Raw genomic sequence first — 25,920 nt, forward strand, 5'->3', positions numbered from 1 at the left:
ATCTGGAAAGCCTTTCCAAACCCATGTTTTATGCAGGCACAGCCAAACCAGTTGACAGTGAAAGCACCAGGTGCCATCAGGAGATAATAATTTTGTTCTATGTGGCAGGAAACTGGACTATTTTTTATGAGTAGCATTCAGGTGGAGTCTGGTTATCTCGAGCAGTGTTTACCAAAGGCCACCCACCTCTATTTTTGTGGTAACCAGGCAACTTTCTGCCCAATACACACGTTGCTACAATGCTTTCAGACCTGCCTGTGACCCAGTGTAGAATGTATATACTCTGACAGAACCTGTGCCTGCATCATCACCCCCTCAGAGCAGAGAACAGGTTTCCTGATTCTACAACCTGGCTCTAACTCAATTAGAGGAACTGCTGGTGGCAGTTTGTGCAGCTGATGAATGGCAGGAAAACCTGAGTTAGAGTTATATTGAACCAGATCCTCTATTGCAAGACATGGACCTCACTTGCAAAGATTTTATTTTTAATGTTCTTTGCAGTGAAACCGATGAACGTGTGGAATGTGTAAGATGAGCCATAGGATACATCTGTGGGAATGTTGCTGCTTGAGTCACTTTAGGAAGTGATGCAGGTTGGGACCTTACAATATTCTTCCTGCTGGAGTGGGTTTCCAGCACACAGCCCAGCCCCCCTGGCAGTGAAGTTGCCTCCAGTGAACGCTCAGCAGTGAACTGGGATGTAGCAAGGACTGATCTGTCAGGGGCTGCAGGACTAACCTGTGTCTGGGCTCTGGTGCTTCAAAGGGGAGTGGGACTCTTGCAGGTGTCCAGGCATGTGTTCCTGAGCAGCAGGACAGTGAGTTTCCAGTACCACACCCATGTGCAGACACATCCCCTTGTGCCTTTGACCTTGGCTTGCAGGGCTGTGTGACAGGTCCTGCTTCAGGTTCCACTGCTGGGTCACATTGCAGGGAGAGGTTTGAGCTGCTCCAGCAGCTCAGATGAGCAGTAGCTACACTGAGATGCATCTTAGGAGAATCAGCTGCTAAAAAGAGAGTTGGAAAGAGCAATCCTGAGAAATTTGTTCTCTTCTTGAAAATTAACACCTTAGCAATGCCCTGTAGCTCTGCTCTGACTTTGTAATTCTCTGTTATTTAGCAAAGCTTACAAACCTCATCCTCTTGCCACGTATCAATTGTGGTTCATTATGTTTTGCAGCAGAGAGCACAGAAAGAGGTAAGTGATAAGAACAGTTGGCATTTAGGCTCCACTTGCCACTGCAGTTAAAGCCCTTTTTTCCTGTCTTTGCTCTTGCTCAGAAAGGGAAAAGCATTTGAACAAACAGAAACACTTGCCCCCAAATTTTTTCTTATTTTACATATATATGTGTGTGTTTATACATTTGAATTTGACTATATTTAAAAACAGGTTATCAGGTCAGATGAGACCTTTTCTGGGAATTTAATCCTATAGCCTGTATGTTTTAGACTTCTGTGCATGAGGTCCTGTTTGAAGAACACAGGTTTTAGAAAAATATCTAAATTTGACTTTGGTAAAGTACAACTGCTGGGGAATTGCTCCAGCTAATTATCCTTGTTACTAATAAACATACTTTGCTTGTTTGTATCCAGCTGGTCAGGCTTTTTTACAGTTTTGTCACACAGACAACTGTAACAATTCAGTTAGTTTCCCTCTGTACATGCACAAACCCCTGTGCAAATCAGCCCTTGGCCCAAAAATCTGAACCCGTGTGTGCTTCTTGAATCTGCTGTTATCAAACATCCCTCCCAGCCCCTTCATCTTTCTTGCAGCTGTTTCCTGAGTGCTCTTCTGTTTATCAACAGCCTTCCTGAGTGGGAGTCAACAAAGCTGTGCTTGCTGTGTCAGGGGTGGATGTGCCACTGGGACAGCTCTTGCTGCTGTTCCAGCTCCTGCAGTGCTGAGCCTGTTGGCCCAGGACACTGTGCTGGGAATTCCCCAGGTTTGGACTGTCGGCCAAGTCACCTTTCCAAAGGAAGTGCCTTCCAAAGTAAAATCATTTGGTCTGCAAGACCCATGGTCTGTGTTCTTGGACATTAAGCAGATGATTCCAGCTGGCTGAGCACTCCCCAGCACAGCAGTGAGCTCTGCTGTGCCTGGAATGTGGCTGTTGGTTGACTTCTCCCTTGTCATTAACAATGTATTAAAGCAAATAGTGCTGAAATTCTTGAGGGACTCCTTCAGAAACACACTTAGTAGTATATCCCCACTTCCATTGTTGGATTCCTTGGATATCCCATGGTAAGTCTCAGGTGCTGTGGCTCCCTGATCAACATGTTGTGCTGGAGTCCAGTCCAGTGACACTTTTAGCAGGCAAACTTTTGATCTCATCAAGATAAAAATCAAATTCGTTTGGCAACTTCTGCCTTCTAATAAACTCTTGTTCATTAGTACTAATTATAAGACCCTCCTGTTTTTCTGTTAACTGAGTCCCATGTCAACCCTCCCAGTTTCACTCAGGACTAGTGCCAGGCTGCAGGCCTGAGTGTGTCTTTAAAATATTGGTACAACATGAGCATCCATCCTTTTGCTTTGTTCTCAATTTGTTTTATTTCTACGTTCCAAGTTACCAAAAATTTTTCCTTCCTATGATAATAGCATGTCTTTTACAGCTGATTTCTCAGGAAGTGAGTGGCTTCCTAATTGTTCTCTTTCTCTAACCCTTCTCTTGACTAACTGGACTCTGATTGTTCCAGCTTTGTGAAACAGTTCCTGTTAAGACACCAAGCATTGTACAATAGTAATATACAAACACAGCTACAATGTAATTAATTATGTGAGAAAGATGACCCAGGTGTGAGCACACCTACATGAATCACAGCCAGTGTTAGTTATGTGACCTGTTCTCCTTCGAGGTGGAAACGGAGCCCAAGTTAAAGCATCTCTGACTACAGTACAGGATTGTTTGAACTAAGAAACTGTAGTTGCTAACAATGTCCAGAGTTGCAGGGAACTTTCTCCCTTTACTCTGCATCTATCTCTTTCTCTCTCTCTCTCTCTCTCTCTCCTTTCCCTTAACTCTCCATCCCAATTTATTGAGCTACCCAAACTTAACAGACAAACTTAAGTTCAAATCTACCTACTCCCACCCCTTGCTATTTTGCTCAGGCAGTGGATTGAGAACCTCCTTCTTCCTGTCTTTCCCTTTAAGACATGAATGATCTCAGAATAATTTGGATGTTCTTCAAATTGCTCTTAAATTCCCTGATCCTGACTACATTCAAACTGTGATCCCTTCAAAGCATTTCACTGGTACCTGCAACCGTTGGTACCTTGGGTAGAAACATAGCTTAGCTTTCTAATTTTGGAGTAGTGCTTTGGCTTTGAAGAATTACTGTCTTTCTTTGCCTTTCTTTTTTTATTTTATTGTTCATGGTATAGAACTTGCTGTGATAGACAAAGAGCTCTTTGACCAGTGTTCCTGGTTTCTTCACGAGCTGGGCAGGGCAGTCCACTAGTGGAGCAACCCCTGCATGGTCTGTTCTGTTTGATCAAGTCAGTCAGTCACCAGTGTGGACTTCAGAGCTTGAAACTGTTGGACTAAGTGTTGAAGCACTAGGAATAACAGCTGGTTCCTTCCATCCTGTATATCTACTTGTCCAGTGCTGTCCCATAGAACTGCAGGCAGTCCTTCAGTCCCAGGATGTAACTGCTGTTGTTCTGGTTGAGTGCATTCCCAGGGTCCTGTTATAAACCAAATGGCTTCTCTGTAAATGCTGAAAAGGCATGAACATTCTTGTGTGTGAAATGAAATAACCCCTCTTCTTAAGGCACAGATCCACCCTCTGGGTGCTGCAGCTATGGATGTATTTTTTTCCAAGTACAAATTCTTCAATCCACTTGGAGCCCTGTAAATTCCAGTGACCCTGATGAGGTACTAAGATAAATCACGTGATGTTAGGAGGCTGGGGTTGTAATTTTGGGGATGATGTCTGGGACAATGGATGCTCAGCTCTAATTACAGCTGCTGGTATTAGTCTGGAATTTTCAAAGTTGCTCGAGGAAATTTGGTCTTGAAGTGAGTAAAGTCAACTTGACTGAGAAAACCACACAGAGCTGTCCAGTTCCAGCCTGTTCCACTTGGTGTGACCTCATCTTTTATCTGTGCTCGTGTGGGCAAAACCAAGCAGTGGAACCGTTGCTGTTGTTTTTGCAAGGATCTCCTCCTCATGGCTGGGGCCCTTCTGTAAGATGCCAGGCAGCTGTTTGGGAATTGGGAACTGCTGGGTCTGTCCTTATTGTTTTGGGATTCCTCTGCTCCCACACAGACCTGGCAGTCCCTCCCTGAAATGCTGGGGTAGTGCAAGAATGCTATTTCTGTAGCTGCCCATTCCACACTGGGTTCTTAAATGCTGGTTAATGAGACCTCAAGAATTCAGCTGTTCTGAGAAGTGGCACACAAAGGGCAAAGCTGCATCTCAACCGCTGCAGAATCTCCAGTGGGCAGAGGCAGTTCAGGCTCTACATCCTTCATTCAAACAGGGGACAAAACTTGCCAAAAATGTGGCATCCTAGTAATTGTAGGCCCTGCTGGGACCTGAGGTGCTCCATTTATTGAAAGCATTGAGAGTCCTTGGAGTATAATGAAGGCCAGGGCTTCTGGAGATGGATCACTGTGTCCAGCAATCCTGAACATCAAAGGCCATTCCCTAAGAAATCTCTAAGGACAGCAGTGGTGTTGCCTGTTATACCTACTGCCTCTGGCTTTGGGGAGAACAGGGTTGTTTGGAGGCTTTGGGGGTTTTTTTGGTGTGGGTTTTTAATTTTAATTTGGTTTTGGTTGGCATGAGCTACTCTATGCCAGGCAGGCTGGAACACTATACCAATGTTGTAACTGAAAAATTCACAAACAAATATTCAGGCACTTATGTAGGATGGGAGGGGAGGGCGAGACCAGCTGCTTGTATTGTTGCGAAAACTTAATGTTTGCATGGAAATATAACTTCTTCTGCATCCAATTTATCATTCAAGCACAGCAGTGCAAGGATCAGGAAGGAACTGGGCCTTGGGATTGCCAGCTTCTGTTCGTGAATTTCTCCTTTGATTCACTGCCTCTGCCTCCACTGTTTGTGGAATTCAAGGATTAAAACATGGCTACACTTTCAATATTTAGTTTAATTTGCCTTCTGAGAGATTCTTAAATTTCTTTGCATTTTAGGGCACTGTTCATATCTTCCTTGCCTAATGTTCTGGAGGTGACATGGTCAGTGCCCAGAGCTCTGTGTGAGATGTATCATATGTGAGGGAGGAGGGAAAAGGATGATGAGGAGGGAAAAGGATGATGAGCAGGGCGTGATTCACATCAGTGAGTGCTGAACACATAAAACAGCTGATTCCAGGGACTGGTCTCCATGGGCAATTTAGGGTAGAGAGCCTGTTGGAGAGAGTGGCTGCTGGAAAATGTGGAGAAGAAGATGGTTTGGAAGAGCTGCTTGATGCTCATCACATCTCCATGGCCACATCTCTCACAAGAAACCTGAGCTGGATGAGCTTGTAAATGCTGCTGTGTCATATTAATTGTCAGTAACAGGTTAATTCAGCTGAGAAGTTTGTGAAGAAAAGGAAGCCAAGAGATAACAGTGGGGCATAATGGGAATGTAGTGGTGTAATTGCAGGGTTTGGGTTCTTGTTCCAAAGAGCTGCAATGCATTTGAAGCCCAAGAATGCACAGGGCTCGAGAGACTCCTGTCATTGTGCTGTGTTTGGCTCTCACAGCCTTGGTCACCACCTGATGATATGACCTTCCATGAAATCTGGTCAGGTTAAGGCATCTGCATAACCCCAAATCTGGGGTTTGTGATCCTGTACTTTGGTGTTCTATGTAGTTCTGTTTTTCCTAAGTGAGAAGCTACATGTATGTTTGTGTTTGAGTCCTGATTTTGAAGCACATAAAGCAAAACACAGGAAAAGGACAATTGAGTCATAATTATTTGCAGCTGAACAGGTTAGACTTTTGCAGGCAGTTACTGCTCCTGATAATGGTGGTGGCTACACTGGTGTACACTGTGGTGAAGTGTTACTTCAGGGAGACTCCAGTCCTTTGGTAGTTGTGGTTGAGAGGTTACTGCACCTTTCTGAAGTACAAAAAGTGGGTCTCTCTTCTGAGATTTTAATTAACTGAAGAAGAAATCTAGATTAGAGATAATTTCCATTTTTTCCAAATTAGCAATGGGATGTCCTCCTGATGGCCTAGTTCCTCAGGCTGTGGTAACTGTCAGGACTAGGTAAGGTCCAGCTGGGTTAGCAACAGGGCTCAGGTCTGGGTTTTGCCTTTCAGCCCCTCCATTCCCCTCTGCAAACAGCCATCACCCCTTGGGAAGAAGGTGGGAGGTGGTCACAAACTCCCTGCAGGCCAGGTCCAGCCCATGGACCAGCTACTGGACTGAGTCATCAAAGTTAATAGTGTTGCACTGGCAAATGTGGGTTTGTTTCCTCAAAGATGAGTTACAGCTGTTGTCAAACAGAAGTGCTGCTGCTCATACTGACCCTCTCTAGAACTCTGGAGGTGAGGAAAAATCAATAACAGCAGACTAGGATAAACTAAAATAAACATTTTCAAGCTTTTAAGATGCTAACAAAATAATGCAAGGCAGAAAATAATCCCTGAAGGGATAAGCTCTGTTGACTGCACTGTAAGGGAACAGGGCCACCACCAAGTGAGGCTGTTCTTTCCTCACTGAATATGCAGCCAGATGCCTGCAAGTTCCCTGAGCAGAGTGTGGGTAAGGACCTGCCCTGGTTTCCTTTGGTGTCACCCATGCACTGTATTGTGTTTGTGGCCACTGGGAGCAGACAGTGAGGGGCTCTTGGGGACAGTGACCAAGGCTCTGTCACTCCTCTGCAGGAAGGCTGCTGATTCTCTTAGCCCCACTAATGCCCTTTAGCTGGACTCTGCAGGCACTGGCCAGGGCTGCTCCTGGAGCAGGGATGACATGCATAACCAGGAAGCAGAAGGATGAACTAGCTGAATTTAGACTTGGTTTTCAGTGTATCCACACACCTCCCTGTAGTGATCCCAGTGTGAGGGAGCTCCTCAGAAGATGCTGCCCATCTTTGTCACCAGTGCTCCTATTTTGCAATCACCATTTCAAGACTAGGTTGGTGTAATGTGCTTTCTTAGGGGCTGTACTCAGATCCATCTTGTGACTGCAGTGGGTGCAGAAAATGTTGTGTGCTTGGGAAGCAGAGTAAGAACTCTTATCTTCAGGTTTGGGCCTTTAACCCACCTAGCCTGACCTCCTGCATCATGAAATTACACCCCATTCTCTCTACAGGGAGCGCAGTAGCTCATGTTGAATTCAATACTGCACTTTCTAGAAAGGCAATCAACCTGGATTGAAGGACATAAATGGATAGAGAATACACCCCTTCTTTAGCATTTTGTTCCAGAGCATAATCACTCTGTAATAAAGGTGAACCAGATGATTCATTAGGATTTTTCTAACTCCAGCTCTCAGCCATTGTTCTGGTTCTTGCTATGCCTTTTCCCTCTTGATTAGAGCTCTTAAAACTGGCATTTTTCTCCCCATGTTAGAACTTGCACACTGTAATCAAAATGCCTCTCAACAACTTGTAACAGCCAAGCCCAGCACTGTCTCTGAGCTGGAATCTACTGTGTTCCTTGGAAGAGGTGGTAACCAGTGATTTTAGCAGTTCAGTCATATGATTCATCTTGCCACTAAAGACAATTCTATCACATTTTTTCCAGTTCCCTCAGCTTTTCCTTAATATAAATCTCATAGTATGGATGCACTGGCATCTGCTCTGTTTGTCTGTGAGTTTTCCATGTACATTTGAAGGCGTTAGGATTGGCCGCAAAACTCCATGTAACTCACTGCCCAACCAATGCCTCTGTGCTGTGTTTGGAGGTGTCTCTGAGCTGAGACTCCTCTCTGTGTCAGAAATAAAAGGATGCTCTTGCAAGCTCCTTCAGCTTGGTCCTGCATTGCTCCAGGTTTGATGGCCATCAGAAGCCTGCCCAGACTCTGGAGCATATACACTTTACTAATAAATTGGTGTTTGAGATGGTTTTTGTTTTCTTGGGGATTTGCTGGGTGGAGGGGACTTAAGAAGGCTGGGGAGTGACTTCTCTATGCATTTATTTTAATGTGCAGTAAAAGCACCTTGGCTTCAGTGACACCTGTGTTTCTGTGCTTGGTACTGGTTAAAAGAAAAGAAATTAAATTAAACTTCAGTTCCTTAAGAAAACTACTTTCTTAGCTGCTTTCAGGAGAACCACTTGATCCATGACTAAGGTCTTTAATTTTGCCTTACCTTTTAATCTCATTAACATCCTCTGAACATCTGTGTGCAGAGCCCAGGGGTAGCTCAAACAGTGAAGAAAATAGAGAACAGACAGTGGAGCAGACCATGTGTCTGAGAGCTCCTGGACACTTTGGCTGGGCTCTGTGGAACTCCTGAACCTGCAGTTCAGCTCAGTTTAATGCCTGATATGTCTGGTTTAAAGAACCCATGAGCTTTGCCTCCACTGCTGGGCAAGTTGGGTAGTCCTTGTGAAGCCTTTTCACTCCTTTTGTCCCTTCCCCCCCCCTTTTTTTCTGATTTTTTCCCCCCTTTCCTGTGCTTCTTTTTAATTCTACTATTTTCTGCTGGGGTTTTGTTTTGGTTTCATTTTTTGTTTCCTTTTGGGCTATATAATGCTCTGGGTGAGCACTGTCACTTGACCAAATGAAGTACACCACTAGAATTCTGAGATTAGTGGGGATGTGAATAAGCAGTTTTGCCAGTGTAACCTCTCCTATACAGTCAGTCACATCTGAACTGCAGATGCTGCTATGGAGTAAAAAATTACTCCCTAGACTTTGACAAGTCAACCTGAACATTATCATTAATCCAGATATGTTGTTTGTGCTGCTGAAATGAACTCTGGAGCATCTGTGCAGCCCCATTCTCAGCATTAAAATACCACCACTGTTTGCGAGTGCAGCGTGTCACCAGGAAGGGTGTTTGCTCCTTTCCCCAGCGGTGTTGCTCAAACAGCCCCGAATTGCTGCTGACTCAGCACAAAGTGCCCTTTCCCCTCCTGGCAGCATCCCGGGGGCTCCCTTGGTGGTATCTCTCCACATTTCTGGCATAGTTTGTCCCTGATGTCATCAGTGGCAGGGTGTGACATAGCCAGGTGTGCCGAGCACACACACACACACACACACACACACAGAGTGCTGTGAGAGCTCCGTGTTCCTCACAGGAAGGCAATGGGGGTTTGTTTAAATGTGTATCCCGGAGACAAAGGCTTTAATCATGACACATTTTCTTAGGTAAGATCAACAAACTGAGAGAAATCCGAAATCCTATCATGCTGTTCTTGGACAAGAGTGTCTTGGCTCTCCAGCAATCATTTTATTTCTCTGTTTTCAGTTACCTTTTGTAGTTTTACGACAGGTACGACAGGCTGGAGCCACTCTGGTTGTGAGCACTTTTATCTCTTTGAAGGCTGCTCCTTTTGAAATGAAATGTCTCTTGGCCGTTCTTGGCTCAAAGGTGGAACTTTACAAGGAGAGGGATGGAACTGTTTGCAGTGGGGGGAACTCTGGAGCAATTTTACTCCCTTTGAAGGTGCATGTTGTTCCTGAAGCTCCTTCTGTGCAATAGAAAAACAGTCTGGGGCCGAGCAGGGAGCTGTGAGGTTGGTGACACATTCCAGGGAGCCCTTGCCCTGCCTCAAATTGTCCCTTCCCTGACAGTCCCCAGGACTGCAGACAGCTCAGGGCACTCAAGTAGGCAAGGAGAGATTTTGTACACATTTCTTCTTAAAACCAGCTCTGAGGGTGGGCCTGCACGGCCCGTGTGGGCTCACTGTTGGGAATGCTGGTAATGCTGGAGACATTGGTTTGGTTTGGTGTTTTTTCCAGGTAGCTCCACAGTTCTGCCCCTCAGTGTGTTTGAAGGCTGCTCTGGGGTGCTGCAGAATATAAAGGCAGTGAAAGGGAATTCATTAGGTCCCACTGCACTGGTGATAATGGGGAGAGGTATGACCTGGCTGAGGGGAGCTGAGGGGGGACAGACCCCTCAGGGCCGGGCTGAGGAACCGCTCTCGGGGCTGTCTGAGGTGGGCTGAGGGATCCCCTGAGGGATCCCCTCAGGGCTTTCTGAGGTGGGCTGAGAGGGACGGGGCTGGGGCTGCCCTCGCGTGGGCTGACAGGCCCCTGTAAGGGCCGGTCTGAGGGATCACCTTCAGGGCCACCCTGAGGAGGGCTGAAGGGGGGGCCCTGTAAGGTCTGGTCTGAGCGCGGCTGAAGAGCCGCCCGGAGGAGCGTGACGGATCCCTGGCGGAGCTGAAGGTGACCCCCTCAGGGCTGGTCTGTGCGCGGCTGGGGCGGACTGAGGAGCCCCCCCCCCCCCCCCCCCAGGGCCGGTCTGTGGGCGGACTGAGGATCTCCCCTTAGGGCCGGTCTGTGCGCGGCTGGGGCGGACTGAGGAGCCCCCCTCAGGGCCGGTCCGTGGGCGGACTGAGGAGCCCCCCCCCAGGGCCGGTCTGTGGGCGGACTGAGGATCTCCCCTTAGGGCCGGTCCGTGGGCGGCTGGGGCGGACTGAGGATCTCCCCTTAGGGCCGGTCCGTGGGCGGCTGGGGCGGACTGAGGATCTCCCCTCAAGGCCAGTCCGTGAGCGGTGGAGGTGCCGCTGCGGAGCCGTCCCCGGGCGCGCTGAGGGGACGCGCACAGACCCCCCTTGCGCTGCCGCCGCCGGGGCGGCTCTGCCGGACCCCTCGGGGCGGGCGGGGCGGGGCGGGGCGCGGTCTGGGGGCGGGGCCTGTGCCGGTCACGCCCCCCCGCGCTGTCAGCGCCGCCGGTGCCGGGCGGGCTCGGCGCGGCCGCGGGGAGGATGCGGCGCTGAGCGCTCCGAGACCCGTCCGGCTGTCTGTGTGTCTGTCCGTCCGTCCGCCCGCCACCCAGCCCGGGCTCCGCGCGCCGAGACCCCCCTCCCGCAGCCCATGATGTGCTTGGAAAGCGACGGCTCCTCCGGCAGCAGCCCGGGCTGCGGCGGGCGGCTGCGAGGCGGCGACGAGGAGGAGGAGGAGGACGGCGAGCGGGGCTGCTGCGGCCGGAGCGCCGAGGGCGAGGTGCAGACGCTGTCGGGCAGGATGAACCCGCCGGCGGGCGGCATGCACCCCGACCGCCCCGCCGCGCTCCGCAAGGCGCCGAGCCTCGGCCGGGCCCGGGTGGCGGCCGCCGGCATCCTCAGCCTGGGCAACGTGCTCAACTACCTGGACCGGTACACCGTGGCAGGTGAGCGCGGCCACCGACGGCCCCGCCCGGGCCCGGCTGCGGCCACCGCCGTGCCCAGAGCTGTCCCGGGGCGGGGATGGAGCGAGGGATGCGGCGCGGCCAGTGCCCATTGTGCGGCCCCTCCGGTATTGTTCGGTAGTTTGTGTGGATTTTATCGAAAATTAGAGCGGCGTCCTTTGTTTGTGCGGGCTCGGTGGGATGCGGGAGGGACCGGCGGCGGGCGGAGGATGCTCGGGAAGGTTTGGGGGGCGGTGGCAGGCGCGGTATCGATCCCGGCACGGGGTGACAGGTGCGGCTGCGGCCGCAGAGACACGACACGGGGCTGCGAGCGGGGCCGGGGGAAAATCGCAGCGAGGCAAATCCCCTTTGGCTTTGTTTCTGCGGAGCGCCTGGAATACGCGGCTGTCCTTCAGCCCCGTGCCAAGGAGGGTCCGTTCGCTGCAGAACTCCCGAGCAGGTGACAGCAGAGCTGGCAGAGCCGCCAGGCAGCTGCAGTGCACTTTGCAAAGCTCCGTTTGCTGGGGTTGAACGCTGTGAAATGATGCGCTGAGGGATGCGTGACCAGCAGCACTGCCTGAAACACTTCGGTGGGTGCTACTGCTGTGTAGCTCCGACATAAATGTGCATTGGGATGTTTGCTGTGCCATCCCCAGGGAGGACTCCGCGTTCGTTCTTGCCAGGCAATAACAGCAGGGAAGCACATCATCACTGAACTTTTTCTAATTAGAAACGAAGTAGGCTTGTTGGTAATCAACTGTCTCATGTCATTAGAATATAATGCATATTCTGTGTTTGGCAATACTGATAATTTTATCTTCAGAGCTCGTAAGGGGGTTTGTGCATGTATAAATTTTGCTCCATGCATATATGTGTTTTAATCACTAGGACTCGATGTGGTGTTAAGCAAATCAGATATTTGTTTATACTACATTAAAATAATATATGTTTGTAGGGCAGTGATACAGTGCAAGGGACATAAATGTAGTCACTGTTGTCAGAATAAATTGGCCAGGTTGTATTTGTTTTGTCTGGAGTAGGGAGATGGGGAGGATTAGAAGGAAAATTTAGCTGGCCCTGTTGTGGCTTTTTTATTATTATTTGCAGACAGAGCTTTCTCCTTCAGGAAATGTAAAGGCCAGTATTGGGAGGCATTGAGTGCTCTGCTGGTAGTCAGTCTGCTGCAGGAGGAAGCTTGAAGATACAAGGTTAACTTGTTATTACTGAAGCAAATTGTAGTTTGCTCCCTTACCCTCAAATAGGAACCTCTCTAGTAGAGTTTTACTACAAAGCATCATTTTCCTTTAATGCATGGAAAGTTTCCTTTTAGGAAGGCTATTTCCCCCTTGTGCATGCTTTAAAATAATCATAAATTACCATCTAGTCCACCTATTTGCTGTGGTACTTTCAGCAAGACCTTTGGCAGCTGATTTTTTCCGCCTGCAAGAACTGAAAGCAGCATCTTCTGGGAAGGCTGGAAAGTGCCTGAGCAAGCAGAAGATAAAAATGCCTGCCTGCTGCAATGTGGCATTGCCAGTCCCAGTGCTATGATTGTCAGTATTTGCAGGATAAACTCTGGTTTTACAGTGCTCAATAAATGCCCTGTGGAACTTATCATTCAGCCTGATATCAAAGCTTTAAGATCTCAGACATCAGACTTGCCTTTGGGGGCAGAATCAAACTTTGCATGGCCTTTTAGTCTTCTGTCAATTGGTATTTACTTTTCAATCTGGTGTCTTATAAAGTGCTAATCCAAAACATGGAATAATTTAAATCCAGTCTAATAGAAGTGTTGTGGCAATAGAAATTACATGTTTTGAGCTCAAAACTGACTTTATAATCAAGTCTTCTCTGAAAGCAATCTTTGCTTTTGTATTTTGAGTCTTAGTACATACCACATACTTATGTGATGTGCACTTGCAGATGAATCAAGTTGGCACTTTGAATATTCAGCTCATGTCTCAAGACAGGTAATAATTAGTGAACACAACTCTCCAGACCTTCAAAGTACATTTCAAATATGAAGTGTTGCAGCAACGTAATAAGGGATTTTAACACCAGCCACATTATGGCAGGGGAAGTAGCATCAGAAGTTATGATTTACCTGAGGCCAGTGAACTGTTGTGAGAACTGGAATTAATTTCTGGTTCCAGCTGTATTTGAAACAAGTGTTAGAAGAGCAGCAGTCCCAATGGCAACTGGTTCCTGAGGATTTGTGTCTCTGGGGTGATCCCTCCTGTGGGTTCTCTGACGTCAAATAAGAGTTGACCTTTGTCATTAACCTTTCTCTTCTTGTCTTATAAGAGTCTCGCCTCTACCCAACCATTTTTTTTAATGAAAGTGTTGGGAGCTTTGGGACTTTTTCCTGCTGTCAAATTTAGTCAAAAGCAGGTCAGTGGCCTCAAAAGCAATTAGTAGGCAGCTGACAGACAGATAAAAGCAAACAGAGAATCCAATTGTATGGGCACGATACTACAAGTCCAACTTCTGTCTTACTTGAGAACTTGGTTGCAGTCACTTTGGTCTTCTTAAAATAAGTGCTAGTATAAAAAATGTATATATATTTAGTGTGTATATTTATGTATAACAAGGATTCTCAAGTATATATTTAGTCACTAGGAAAAAATATCATATATAGAGAGTTACTTGTTCCAAATGTAGTTCCCTGGGTATTCTACTATTTTCTAACATATCCACACAGAAACTGAATAATACACATCCAGTCAATGCAAGAGCATTTTATGTAATAGAAGGAACTAGGCTGACCTCTCCTATAGCACACTTTGCTTTTAAAAGCTTTTGCATTGCTGAAAAGTAAACAGCAAATGTGGTATTTCTTGGTGTTTGCACTGTGGACACGAGGACATTGTGTGTAATGAGCTGTTCTTGGGTAATCTTTTTTCAAGTGGAACACACAAGGAAGTAGCTGCCAGTTTTCCTGGTTCTGGGTTAATGACTTTGCAGTACAGACTGAAAGAGTTTAGGATGAGATGTAACTTTTGGTATCTGGGACAGAACTTGGGTGCATTTCCAAGACAGGACTTATCAGCTTCACACCTGACATTAAGCTGCAGCTTTTTTGGGAATACATGATGAAATTGAGCCTCCATCAAGGGGCTGGCCTGTTTCTTATGGTTTCAGAATAAGTTTATTTCAGTACTTTAAAAAGCCTCCACAGTAGTTGTGGATGTTTCAATAATGTCCTTATCTTTACACAAAGGTGGGAATTTCCACTGTGTGTGGAGTGTGTTAAAATATGATGATATTGGGAGAAGCTGTCCCAGACAAACAGTGGAGTGCCTCTGCTGTGGCTGTTGCAAAGGAGGGATGGAAAACTCTGTGCTGAGCATTACCAGCTTGAAGGGAAATGGTCCTCTGCAATTTTCTTAATAGGTCTTTGATCACCCTGAAAATAGTTGCCTATGGAAAAATCCTTCTTTCAAGAGCTGGGATGCTTTGCTGCTGTTAGGAAAGCAAAGGGCAGGGACAAGGGAAAACAAACAGCAATTGCAGGTTAGCTGTGAAACTGCAGCTTTTCAGCCACCTGGTGATGCTGGGATGTATCTTCTTCCTTGATGAAGTTTTGGGAAAAGCCACCTTCAGAAGCTTGGAATGTGGTTTCACAATTATCCCATGGGTGACCTTTTACTGTGCCTGCTGTTGACGATGAAAATAGTGTTGCTTCATTAGGGTGTCACCTCCACCTTCTAATTCAGACGCTGCTTCCTGGCATTTCTGTAGTGCCTTTAATTTAAAGGTAACGATTTAATTAAGCTGGAGAACTACCCAGCAAAGTAAATGAGTCTTACTGTCCCACTGCAGGAGGGGAAACCGAGCCGTAATTTGCCTGTGGTACTGGAGCTGGTGGCAGAGTCTTGGCCGGTCCCAGCTCATCCCTGAGGTTCTCCATCCCTGTCACACAGTATGTCACAGGCTTTGGTTTTATCCTTTCAGTGCCTGCAACTTGCTAATAACCATATTTGTGTTAATTAGGCTCTCATTACAACACATAGTTGCAAATCAAATGCCATTCTTTGAAGATACATATATGCAAATGATCACTGAAAGTTGAAAGTCAAGTTTAAAACTATGTAGTACGAGCTCCAGCTGAAGGGTTAGGGAAGGTTCAGGTGCAAAGACATTCAAGAGGTTATGAGCCAAAACTGCTTCTTTTTACTTCTGAACTCATGTTTGTGACTGTAACATATTGCCTGATAGTGTGTTTGATACTGAATCAGCTTCATGCAGCCTGTCTGGTATGGAATGGGATAAAAAGAGCTCCTTCTCCACCTGCAACACAACTGTGTTCAGTGCTTACAGCTTCAGGGAGGAAACCATTAAGTGGCAGTGCAGGCCCTTCATTTTTCTGTCTCTTCTTGAGCTAATCTCAGTCCAGGACTCAGCTGTGGAAGGACTGGAATGTTGGAAAATATTAGAAGATAATATTGACAGAATGCTCTTGAGCCAGCAGTGCCACCTGCTCAGGCACGTGAAGGTTTGTGGAAAGATGACGGTGTTTCACTTGGACAACAGGTACCTGTAACTGGCTCAGAATTCAGCCAGTCCTGCACTGGAAGCACAAGTTAGGACTGAACCTCCTGCACTTCAAAAGCAGGTGACCAAAAGTGCTCAGCAGCAGAGAGAAGGGACTCTGTAGTACTATTTCATTCCCTCATGTTGTTGTGTTTCCCCTCTCTGATGGGCTTTATTGCAATTTTGCTGCTTCCTGTTTTCCAGCTCTGATGTGAGTTGGCACAGTTTGTTCCAGAGGATTTTACATTTCAAGTGATGTCTTATTATGTTTAATCATAGTGGTTTTTTCTTCCCGGTGCTGTAGGTTTGCCAGATAGTAACTATCTTTGTTACTATGTGCAGATTTTCCTGTTTGAGATTCTCTTTCATGTTGATTAATTTTATCCCCAAAGCATCCAAGTCATCACAGCCAGTGAATGTGGCCCTTATTACATGGAGTTAAGATCCTCATAAATATTGAGTGTGTTCTTAAGGATAATGTGATGATCTTATTAGTCCCTTGGTCTCCACGACTGTCAATATCAGAAGCTCTGTGGAAAAGCTTCTCTGGTCAAATGTGTTGGAATTGTGTAATGATTCTTTCAGCACTTTTCAAATACCACACCAAGCTGAAATAGGGTTAAATTCCCTCAGTTGAGTTGTGAAATTCATAGGAACAACTAAAAATATTTAGTCTTTATTTCTTCTGGTAGACTGTACATCAGAAGCAAATAAGCTGCTGATTAGGGAGCATGGTGGGCTACAAAGTTCAAGAGATGTTAAAAAACTGGTGACTTTCCCCCTAATATGAAATCCCACAGCTCTTGCTTGGGCTTTCAAGTGCTGAGGAACTTGTGATTGAAACATTGTCTGAATCAAATATGGTTTGTAAAGGTCTTGATGTTCCTTATAACTGTTGTTAAAAGCTCCTGGTACCTGTTCAGGAGACTCAATGGGAAACCATAATTTTATTTTACAGATAGAAAGTAGGAAATTTGGAGATCAGACTCTTGCTGAGTTGTGAGATGCTTATTTGCATCACCATTTCTTGATGTGTATTATAGACCAGGACATCATTGTGCAGCTTCTACTGAGTCAGTGCACCCAAGGTACTTTTAATCCACATCTCTGAGATGTTGGAGAGCTGGAGATCATGGATGGGAGAGTTTGAAGGAGACCAGAGACAGCACTAGTGAGTGTGAGGGACTCTGAGCAGATCTGACTGGTTTTGTAGGCAGCATGGCCAAAAGGTGGGGAGGGATTTGAGGGGAGCCAAGGGCAGCTTTCAGCAAGTGTGTGCAAACAGCATCTTCCCAGAACCAGGAGCATCCCAAAACAAAGCATGAGGATGTCTGTTGGCAATGGGTAATGAGGGGTGATGCCTTTCTGGCTGAGGGAGTTCTGTGGAAATGGGCACTGTGGATGTGGGATGATGAGTGTTCTAGAAAAAAATAATGTGTGCTCAAAATGAGCTCTACAAAGGACCTGTGAGGCACCTGAGGAGACATGGAAGGTAATAGGAGTTGAGCAAAATGGGCTTGGGCTCAGAGCCCGGAGAGGTGTTAGTGAGATGAACACCTCGTGGTTTCCAGGGAAATTCAGTATGGGCATCTCTTGAAAATTGCATTTTTAGTGAACTGGTCTGAAATTCTTGGTCTGAAAGTCAAGAGGCAAATCTGAGGCAGGTACAGGCAAAATAAAAGAAAAAACCCTGAACAACTCAAAACTAAAACAACCCCCTGAACCAAACCATTCCTTTGGAATCCTTAAGTACTAGAGCCCCTTTTGAGCTTGGTGCTATAAACATCTCACTCTGCTATTCATGGACTGCACGAGTCCTTTCCCTAATTGTGAGCACAGCAGGCACCTCATGCACCTTTTTTCTTGACACATCTGTTTCCGTTGTTGTTTTGTGGGTGTTTGTGTCTGATGTAACTCAGCTATTTCTGTAGGGTTGCAGGGAAGGGAAGTGAAAGGGAGGTAGCACTAATTTCCATGCTTCAGGTTTTACAGCAGTATATAAATAATCAGGAAAGTGGGAATGTGAGGGATCCCGGATGGCTGGAGGGATGTGGGATCCTGCACTTCTGTGTCCATGCCTTTGGATTTATTGCCAGTCAGGAGGTTACTTTTGGAAGGCTCTGGAATAAGCTGCTCAGGGTGCCCTGGTGGGCTCTTCCCACTCCTCCTGGTGCTGTTTCATGGGAATGCCCACGTTATCCCTCACTGTGTGAAGTGGCAGAGGAAGGAGCCGAGTCCTTCTGTCAGGCTGCTCCTTCTGGACAGCAGTGGAGAGTGTTGTGAGAGTGGTGTAGCTGCTCCCACTATTCTGTTTTTCAAGGGAAAAAATATCAGTCATCCTTCTCCAGAACTGATGGTCTCCTACCACGACAGAAATCACAGAGCAACTGAAGAGAATGGAGAGGAATACAGAAGGAAAACTCACCTTTGTGCTTTTCCACATCTAAATTCATGTTTCAGAAATATGAACACACCAGGGTTATGTTATTGGTGAACAATATTATCTCTTACAGAGTTTTTCTGTTTCTCTGGGGTTTGGTTGGGGGTTTTTTTTAATACCTTTCTCTTGTGCTTCTGCTGGTGGCCAGCAAGGGTAGTGGCTGAACAGAAGAGCAGAGGGAAAAGCTCAGGGTTTATCCATGGAATAGCTGCTGGAGCAGCTTGGAGCTTGGCTGTCAGAGTGAGAGAACCCCATGCTGGAATGAAAATCCTTTCAGCCTTGGCATGTGATGATTTTTTTTTATTTTTTTAAATTATTCTAATGCTGCATTGAACCAAAACTGCAGTAATCCATCTTACTCCTTGTTCAGGCTTCTGCCAATAATTATGTAAATAACAGATCACAGTTAATTATTTGTTTCATAGCTTCCCATTTTCTTTATCTGTGTTAGAAACATGTCATTATTGTGTTAGGATGCCAGGCCTGGGTTCTTGGCAATGTGGAAAACAACAGGAGTGGGTGACCTGACAGTGGGAAAGGGCTGTGTGTCTGTGTGGAGCCTGCAGGGCCTGAATTAAACCTGCCCAAGGGGTGGCTCTGATTCCCAGGGCTGTGCTGGGATTTGCTGGTCTGGGCTCTGCATATTCCCATTCCAGAGCAGTGATCCTGAGGGAGGCTTTGCCAGCAGAGCAGCCCGGAGCTGAAAGGGGGTCTTGCCCTGATGCTGATTTGCAATTTTCACTTCTTTCTGCATGTCATGATTTGTGTCTGTGTGGTGGTGATGTCCTTGGATGTTGTGCCTTTATCCTGCCTTGAGGGGGTTGCTTTAGTGCAGTTTTGCTGCCAGGAGGGTGGTTTGGGAAGCCCCCAAACCTCTGTGTGCTCCTGCTGGGTCCTCTGCAGTGACACTTTCCATTTGAAAAGGGAATACTGCAACAGGATTTCTTGTCTAATAATTCTGCATAAGATACTGGATTCTCACTTCACATTGCCTTTAGTGCTGGGTGGTTTTCTCCAACTTCTCCAAGATTTGTGCTTGTGAACTCTGTCCCAGCCAGACCCACTGTGGGTTGGCACAGGGTGAATGTGCCACCAGGTGCCCAAGTGCCACTGCTGTGCAGGCTCTGAGCAGGTTGATGTGGGAAATGTTGGTTAGGAGACACTGAATCAGGGCTGCTTGTGTGCCTGGGGCCAGGCACTAATTTTGAGCAGTTTCAGGCATGCTGTCAGTGCTAAATAATAATTAATATAGAATTGCAACACTATTAATAAATTCCGACTGTGCAAACTGTGCAATAAGGAGAAATTATTTCAATTGCACCGGGATGGCTCATAAAGAGGGGTCATTGCCTGTTGGTGGCTGAGCTATTAGAACTCAAATGCTGCTGCAGTTATGCCAGTGTTAAAGCATTTCTAATAGTCTTGTTACTTCCGTCTGGCAGCCAGAAATGCTGAGTAACTTTCAGGATAACAATCTTGTGTATATTCAGGAAACAAAATACCCAAGGGCCACTGGTGACTGACAGCTCCAGTGCTCTGATTAAAACTGACAGTTCCTGATCAGCTCCATCTTGGATGTGTTACCTCCTTCTCTCATGGGGAGGAGGAGGGAGGACAGAAAATGATTTAATGTGATAGTGTGAGGATACAAGACTTTTTTTTTCCTCTTGCAGTTTTTCATGAATTTGTCAGTCAGAAGTACCCAAATAAGGTACCTGAGTAACAGTGCTTGGAAAGGCAAACACTGATCTCTCCATGATGACTCTCCTAGAACAAGGAAAATACCAAGGTGGTGGCCTCTAGTCATTGATTTTTGACTGTAACAACAACGTGCTGAGGTTCCTGTGCTTCTGATGATCAGTTTAGATGTGCTGTCTGTGTGTGTGTGTTTTGTTCCCAACTGGTATTATGGAATGGAAGATCAATTTTCTTTTCCTCTGAGAGGAATCCTTGTGCTTTATTCATCTGGACCTGCACACAGACTCCATAAGGAATTCCTCAATCCCTGGTGTCACTGCTCAGGATGTGAGGTTGGTGGGTGCCAGTCCTGACCCCTGGGCACTCACCCACTGCTGCTCCTTCCCTTTTCCCCAACAGCATTTCTCAGCTGTTGAGGGAATAACCAACTTTATTTCATTGACCTCTGTGTTTATTTAATCTGCTTTTTATGCACATGCAGTGAGAGCTCTTCCCCAGCACATGCTGCTGTGGCCTCTGTGCTGTGCTTTGGACTGTCCAGAACTGCTGCAAAAGCAATAAAATTAATGACTTTCCTTCTCTTGCCTTTTTCATTATAGCAGGGTCTTGGTAGGACTGCTAAAGTTGAGTGTCACTTGCTACTTCCTTCCTAAAATATATTTTTAAGTGGTCAAAATTTGCACCTCTTTATATGTTGGCAAATTCCAGCTTGGCACAAATGGATGTTGCTCACAGCAATTTGGAAAGGTGGGATGTGTGACCAGTTCTGGAAGGGAGTGGACTGTTTTATATGTCCTTTAACACCCATGAAATTGGGCAGACCTTCCATAAGACTTAAATTTTGGGTCATGCTCTTAAGCCAATGGGGTTGGAGGCACTGGAGAAGAGGAGCTCTGAGGAGCTAAAACACCTTCTCAAGTAGAGTTAAAATTACCTTTGTCCTTAAAGGTGTGCTGAGATACACATGGTGTTAAGGCACATTTTTTGTCAGCTATTTAAGGTTCAGTGGGAATATTTAAATTACTACAAAGCCACCAAAATCTTCAGTTTTTTTGGACTGTGGCTCAAGAGAATTGCAACAGTAGCTGAAAAAAAGAGAGGTAAATCACTTTTCCTCTGCATTTCATTGTGCTTGTTAAACTTCTGTTTGGAAGTGGCTCAAAATTAGTAATGCTCCTGTAGTCCTATTATGTGCAGAAATATGTAATGGTTTAAATGTCAGACTGCACCTCACTGCAAGCTTCCATTTGCCTCACAAGTGTGCATTTAAATCACTTGCATTGCTGAAAGCCACTTAACAAGAATAAATTAGCAGTGGAGCCGATGTTTGAATAGAAGCAGGAGTTATATGAGTGGCTGGAGAGAGGCTTCTGTCTAAGCACAGGCAATACAATCTGAATCAGGATTTAAGATTTGACATTCCTGATTTAAATATTTAGCCAAGCTCTGTTTGTACCATCCCTTCTCATTTTCTGTGTGAATGGCAAACATGCTCCTCACCATTTAGGAGTTACTGGGCTTTGTAGCCTGGCAAAGTTTGGTTTTATTCCCTCAGACTTGTGCAAATGAAGCACCAACAGCTTCAGTGCTGGGTGGGAGAGGATTCCTGAGCCATTCCTGCACAGGTTTGTGTGTGCAGAGCCAGCCCAGCACGGGGAGAGGATTCCTGGGCCATTCCTGCACAGGTTTGTGTGTGCAGAGCCAGCCCAGCAGTGGGAGAGGATTCCTGGGCCATTCCTGCTCAGGTTTGTGTGTGCAGAGCCAGCCCAGCAGTGGGAGAGGATTCCTGGGCCATTCCTGCTCAGGTTTGTGTGTGCAGAGCCAGCCCAGCAGTGGGAGAGGATTCCTGGGCCATTCCTGCTCAGGTTTGTGTGTGCAGAGCCAGCTCAGCAGTGGGAGAGGATTCCTGGGCCATTCCTGCCCAGGTTTGTGTGTGCAGAGCCAGCCCAGCAGTGGGAGAGGATTCCTGGGCCATTCCTGCCCAGGTTTGTGTGTGCAGAGCCAGCCCAGCAATGGGAGAGGATTCCTGGGCCATTCCTGCTCAGGTTTGTGTGTGCAGAGTGAGCCCAGCAATGGGAGAGCTCCGTTGGTCCAGACAGCCAGAGATGTTCAGTTCTCTGTGCAGAGACTGCCAGAAAACAGCAGGCAGGCTCAGTCATGGTGTGGACATCACTGGGTAGGAGATCTAAATCACTGATCTGATAATTAAGCTCTTTGTAAATTCAGTTAATCTCAGTTTCAGCTGGCCAAAACCACTGGTTTGCAGCCCTTCAGTTTTCTTGGTAGACTGAAAACACAAAACTTACTGCTTTAGTGAAAGAAGCTGGTAAAAAGAAAACTTATTAGCAGCACAGTTTCCCCACTGCATTCAGGAGTTTCTTTATTCTGCAAGAGCAAGGGTTTTATTTTTTTTTAATCAATGCCTTTGACATAATATAGAAGATCCCTGTTTGCAGCTTCCATTCAGACATGTGGACTCCAGTTGCCTCTGCTGGTGTTGAGTCATAAAGGCAGGAGACCTAAAATACAGATCTTACAGTCATGCAGGAAGCTTCTATTTTAAAAAATAGGTTTATAAGTATGGTGCTTCTAAAACATATCAGCTCCTTTGTAATTATACACTTCAGATATTAATACATATAATTTGGAAAGTATAATTTAGACTCCGGTAGGTAATGTCATGACAATTTTAAGGTAGATTTAAAAATAAATTGTATCTAAATATCTCAGCAAGAGTGATTTTTCTTCTTTAGTGATGTTCCTGGGCTTAGTCTGGAGAACTTGGTCTTAGACTCTGGGGTATTTTTTGGTTTAGGAGTTTTTTTGCCTTTTAACCCAGGATGCAAGAGAGTCTGAATTGTTCTGCCTTTTAAAGGCACAGTCCCTGGGTGCTTCTGTAAGAATTCAGGGCTGGAGGGGGAAGCAAGAGCACACTTTGGATAATTTGGGGTTACAACTCATGGTTAGAAAAGTCTCTCAGCAGTTCTTAGAACAGATATTTGAGGCTTGGTTGGTGGAAAGCTGAAGGAGTACTCAGAATAGTCTGTGATTCTGAGTGAAGCACCTCCAGGAGTTGTGGATGAAGTGCCAGTGTGTGTGTGGAGTTCACTCAGCCATTCCAGACCCTCCTGCTCCAGGATCCATTTCTTTTCATGGATTCGTTGCCCTTTAAATCTGGAGTAGCATCTTTCCAGCCAGAATTGCTCTGTGGCCTGTGGTTTGCTGAGGGGGAAGCAAGTCATTCCTTGTGTCCCTGAGGCTCCTGCCATGTCAGCCCCCTGGTGCCCCTGGAATTCTGTTGGGACCCCACTCAGGGCCGCAGCTCCACGTGGGTGCCAGGAGGGTCCCTGCTCCTCCCTCCCCTCCCTCCCTCCCTCCTTGGGCAGTCAAACCAGGCAGTGGCCCAGCCCCAGGGAAGAAGAGCTGCTCTGTCTGCAGGACCCTCTCCATGTGCACACACACCCCATGGTGTGCACCTGCCCTCGCTGGCTCCTGCTGTGCCCCTCTGTGCCAGCAGCCTGTGCTGAGAAGCCTTCCCTGTCCCTTCCAGCCCCATTTATGGTTTTAAGGACACTTAATTCCTTGCCAGTCTTCTAAAGCTTGTCTTTGTTTGTACAGGGTGCAGTGGAAGATGCACTCAGAGCTTGTAATGGGAGCTGGAACAGGCAGTGTTAGGAGGTTTCTGTTAAATACATAAAGGCAGAAACCAAACCAGCAGCAATTGGTGGGCAGCGATGGCAGTGACAGTGAGGGGGCTGTGGCACTGGAGCCACCGCTCGTGCAGCACTGCAGACTTCTCTTTGGAAGCCCTTGTAGGCTGGTAAAGCCTTTCTTGCTGTTTTTATTCAGATCCTTTGGCATTGGGCCTTGTCTGGGGCACAGGGCAGGTCCCTGGGCAGGACAGGACCCTCTGTGCCAGCCCTGCTGCCTGAGCAGTGTGAGTGTGGGACAGCCCCTGGGCTCTCAGACCTGCCAGGGCTGCCTGAGCCCTCCCTCTGTGCTTCTCACTGTGTGCTGAGCCCTGGGAGTCTCACCAGCCCTGAGCCCGCTGCCTCCAGCACTGCCTGCTCTCATTGAATACTTTACACTTCAAAGAACTGACTTGTTTCAATCCAGAATGCTTTGGTTCCACACACTGGTATCCACTCTCTGCCCTTGAAGATCACTGAGACCATTGTGCAGGGGAACTTTATACAAGCCCAGCTTAGACTGAACAGCAAACTGTGGAGTTTGGTTCCCCTTGGGGTTCCTTGTTCCAGCCCATCACTGTGGGTAATTTTAATGTGATGGATAATTTTAATGTGATGGATAATTTGGGCAGTGGATGATGCACCTCTCGCTGGTGGGTGTTGGAGGTAACAATACCCATGGAAAGCTGGATCTCTGCTGGAGTAGGAGAACATTGGTGGAACTGAACAAGGTGCAGCCTCCCTCGTTGCCTCTGCTGTTGCATTGTTAAAAACATGATAATCTTTTTAGCTGCTCGATCTCTCCCATTGGTGATTGCTAAATGTAGTTACTTATGTACAACCAAGCTCAAACAATGGGAAATGTATGAAATATGAACCTTTTCTTTGTGCTGGGGTGGGAACATTTGTCTTGCTGTGGTGAGGAATGTTCACCTCACATTTCCGAACATTGTGTGCAGCAGATGAGCTGTTTCCTCCTCCTCCTTCAGGTTTTGGTCACTCCATTGGAGGCAGGGGCTGAGAGGTCCTGCTTGGATGGGCTGTTAGAGTAATTATCCAAATGAACAGGCCTGGCTTTAAAGATGCTGTTGTGTGATTTTATTGTTATTGAGTGGAGCAGTGTGGAAATTGGCTCCGTTCTTGTTTTGTTTTTCCATAGTTCAGACTATTGACATGCAGATGAGGGAGAGTCACATTGAGAAAGAGCTGCCTTTTGACTCCAGCACTGTCCCTAACTGGCCACAAGATTGAAGAATCCAAGGGAACCTAAAAAAATGAATCCCATAGCTGACAGCCTCCTGTCAAGCAGCATGTTTGCAAAGATGATGGAGATTTATCTGTGCTGGATGAGTCAGAGGGCTGAGAGAAACCTCCTTGCACAGGCATGGGCGTAATTCTACACATCCTAAGGTAGCAAGAGTAAGTTATGGGGAAACATCATTTTTAAACAGTTGCTCTCAGCCCAATTTCATGGAAACTTTAACAACAAAACAAATACAAACCCTTCTTGAAAAAAAGCCCTTAAAATAGAGCTGAGGTTAAAAGGAGACTGTGTCTAATTTTGTTAGCCTTGTGGCCTTAATTTGTTGCTTCTGGTGACTTGAATTCCTCACAAATTGCTGGTTTGTCTGCAGCTCTGTAATTCCCACATGCTGTAATTTTGCCCCTGGAAACGTTGGCCACGGGCAGCTCTTTCTTTCTGGGCTGGAATTTTGACTGCTTTAGACTCCTCGATGTGGTCTCTGCTCAGGGGAGGTGGAGGAGGTTGCCTTGCAGGGAGGACTGAGCAGCTGTGGGTTGTGCTGGGACAGAACTCCCCAGGGATTCCTCTGGGAAGGCCACGGGGGTGGGCTCTGGGTGCAGGAGGTACCTCTGTGAGTGTGTTCTGTGTCACCATCCAGCAGCAACAGCACCTTCTAGGACATGTCCCTTAGGGGGTCAGGAGTTACTGCAGGAACAGTTCTGAGGGGCTTGCTGTGCAAACCCAGGAATCTCCCAAATCATGTTCCCTGCTCTTTAATTCCTGTCACTTTCACTCTTGTGAGCAGTGACAAGACTGGAGGAAATGGCATGAAGCTCAGAGAGGTGGAGGTTGGGTATCAGGAAAGGCTTCTCCCGCAGAGGGTGTTTGGGCACTGAACAGGCTCCTCAGGGCAGTGGGCACAGCACAAACCTGACAGAGCTCAAGAGGTGTTTGGACAATGCTCTGAGGCACAGGGTGGGATTGTTGGGGTGTCTGTGCAGGGCTGAGGGTTGGCCTGGATGATCCTGTTGGGTCCTTGCAACTCAGCATATTCCATGATTCTGTCAGCTCCT

General features: G+C 46.8%; 1 protein-coding gene across 2 annotated transcripts in view; it reads left to right on the forward strand.

The window, feature by feature from the left end:
* The first annotated feature begins 10,815 nt into the window (after positions 1-10,815).
* The window catches only part of LOC139681538 (sphingosine-1-phosphate transporter SPNS2-like), a 118,238-nt gene continuing 103,133 nt past the window's right edge, over positions 10,816-25,920 (forward strand). For both annotated transcript variants that reach the window (XR_011699533.1, XM_071574983.1), the window contains exon 1: positions 10,816-11,247. Coding sequence is in view for 1 of the 2 variants with exons in the window: in XM_071574983.1 (XP_071431084.1) it covers positions 10,953-11,247 (295 nt within the window). In the remaining variant the exon portion in view is untranslated. The remainder of the gene's footprint in view (positions 11,248-25,920) is intronic.

The sequence above is a fragment of the Pithys albifrons genome, chromosome 21 (genome assembly GCF_047495875.1).
Source record: "Pithys albifrons albifrons isolate INPA30051 chromosome 21, PitAlb_v1, whole genome shotgun sequence".
Taxonomy (NCBI): domain Eukaryota; kingdom Metazoa; phylum Chordata; class Aves; order Passeriformes; family Thamnophilidae; genus Pithys; species Pithys albifrons.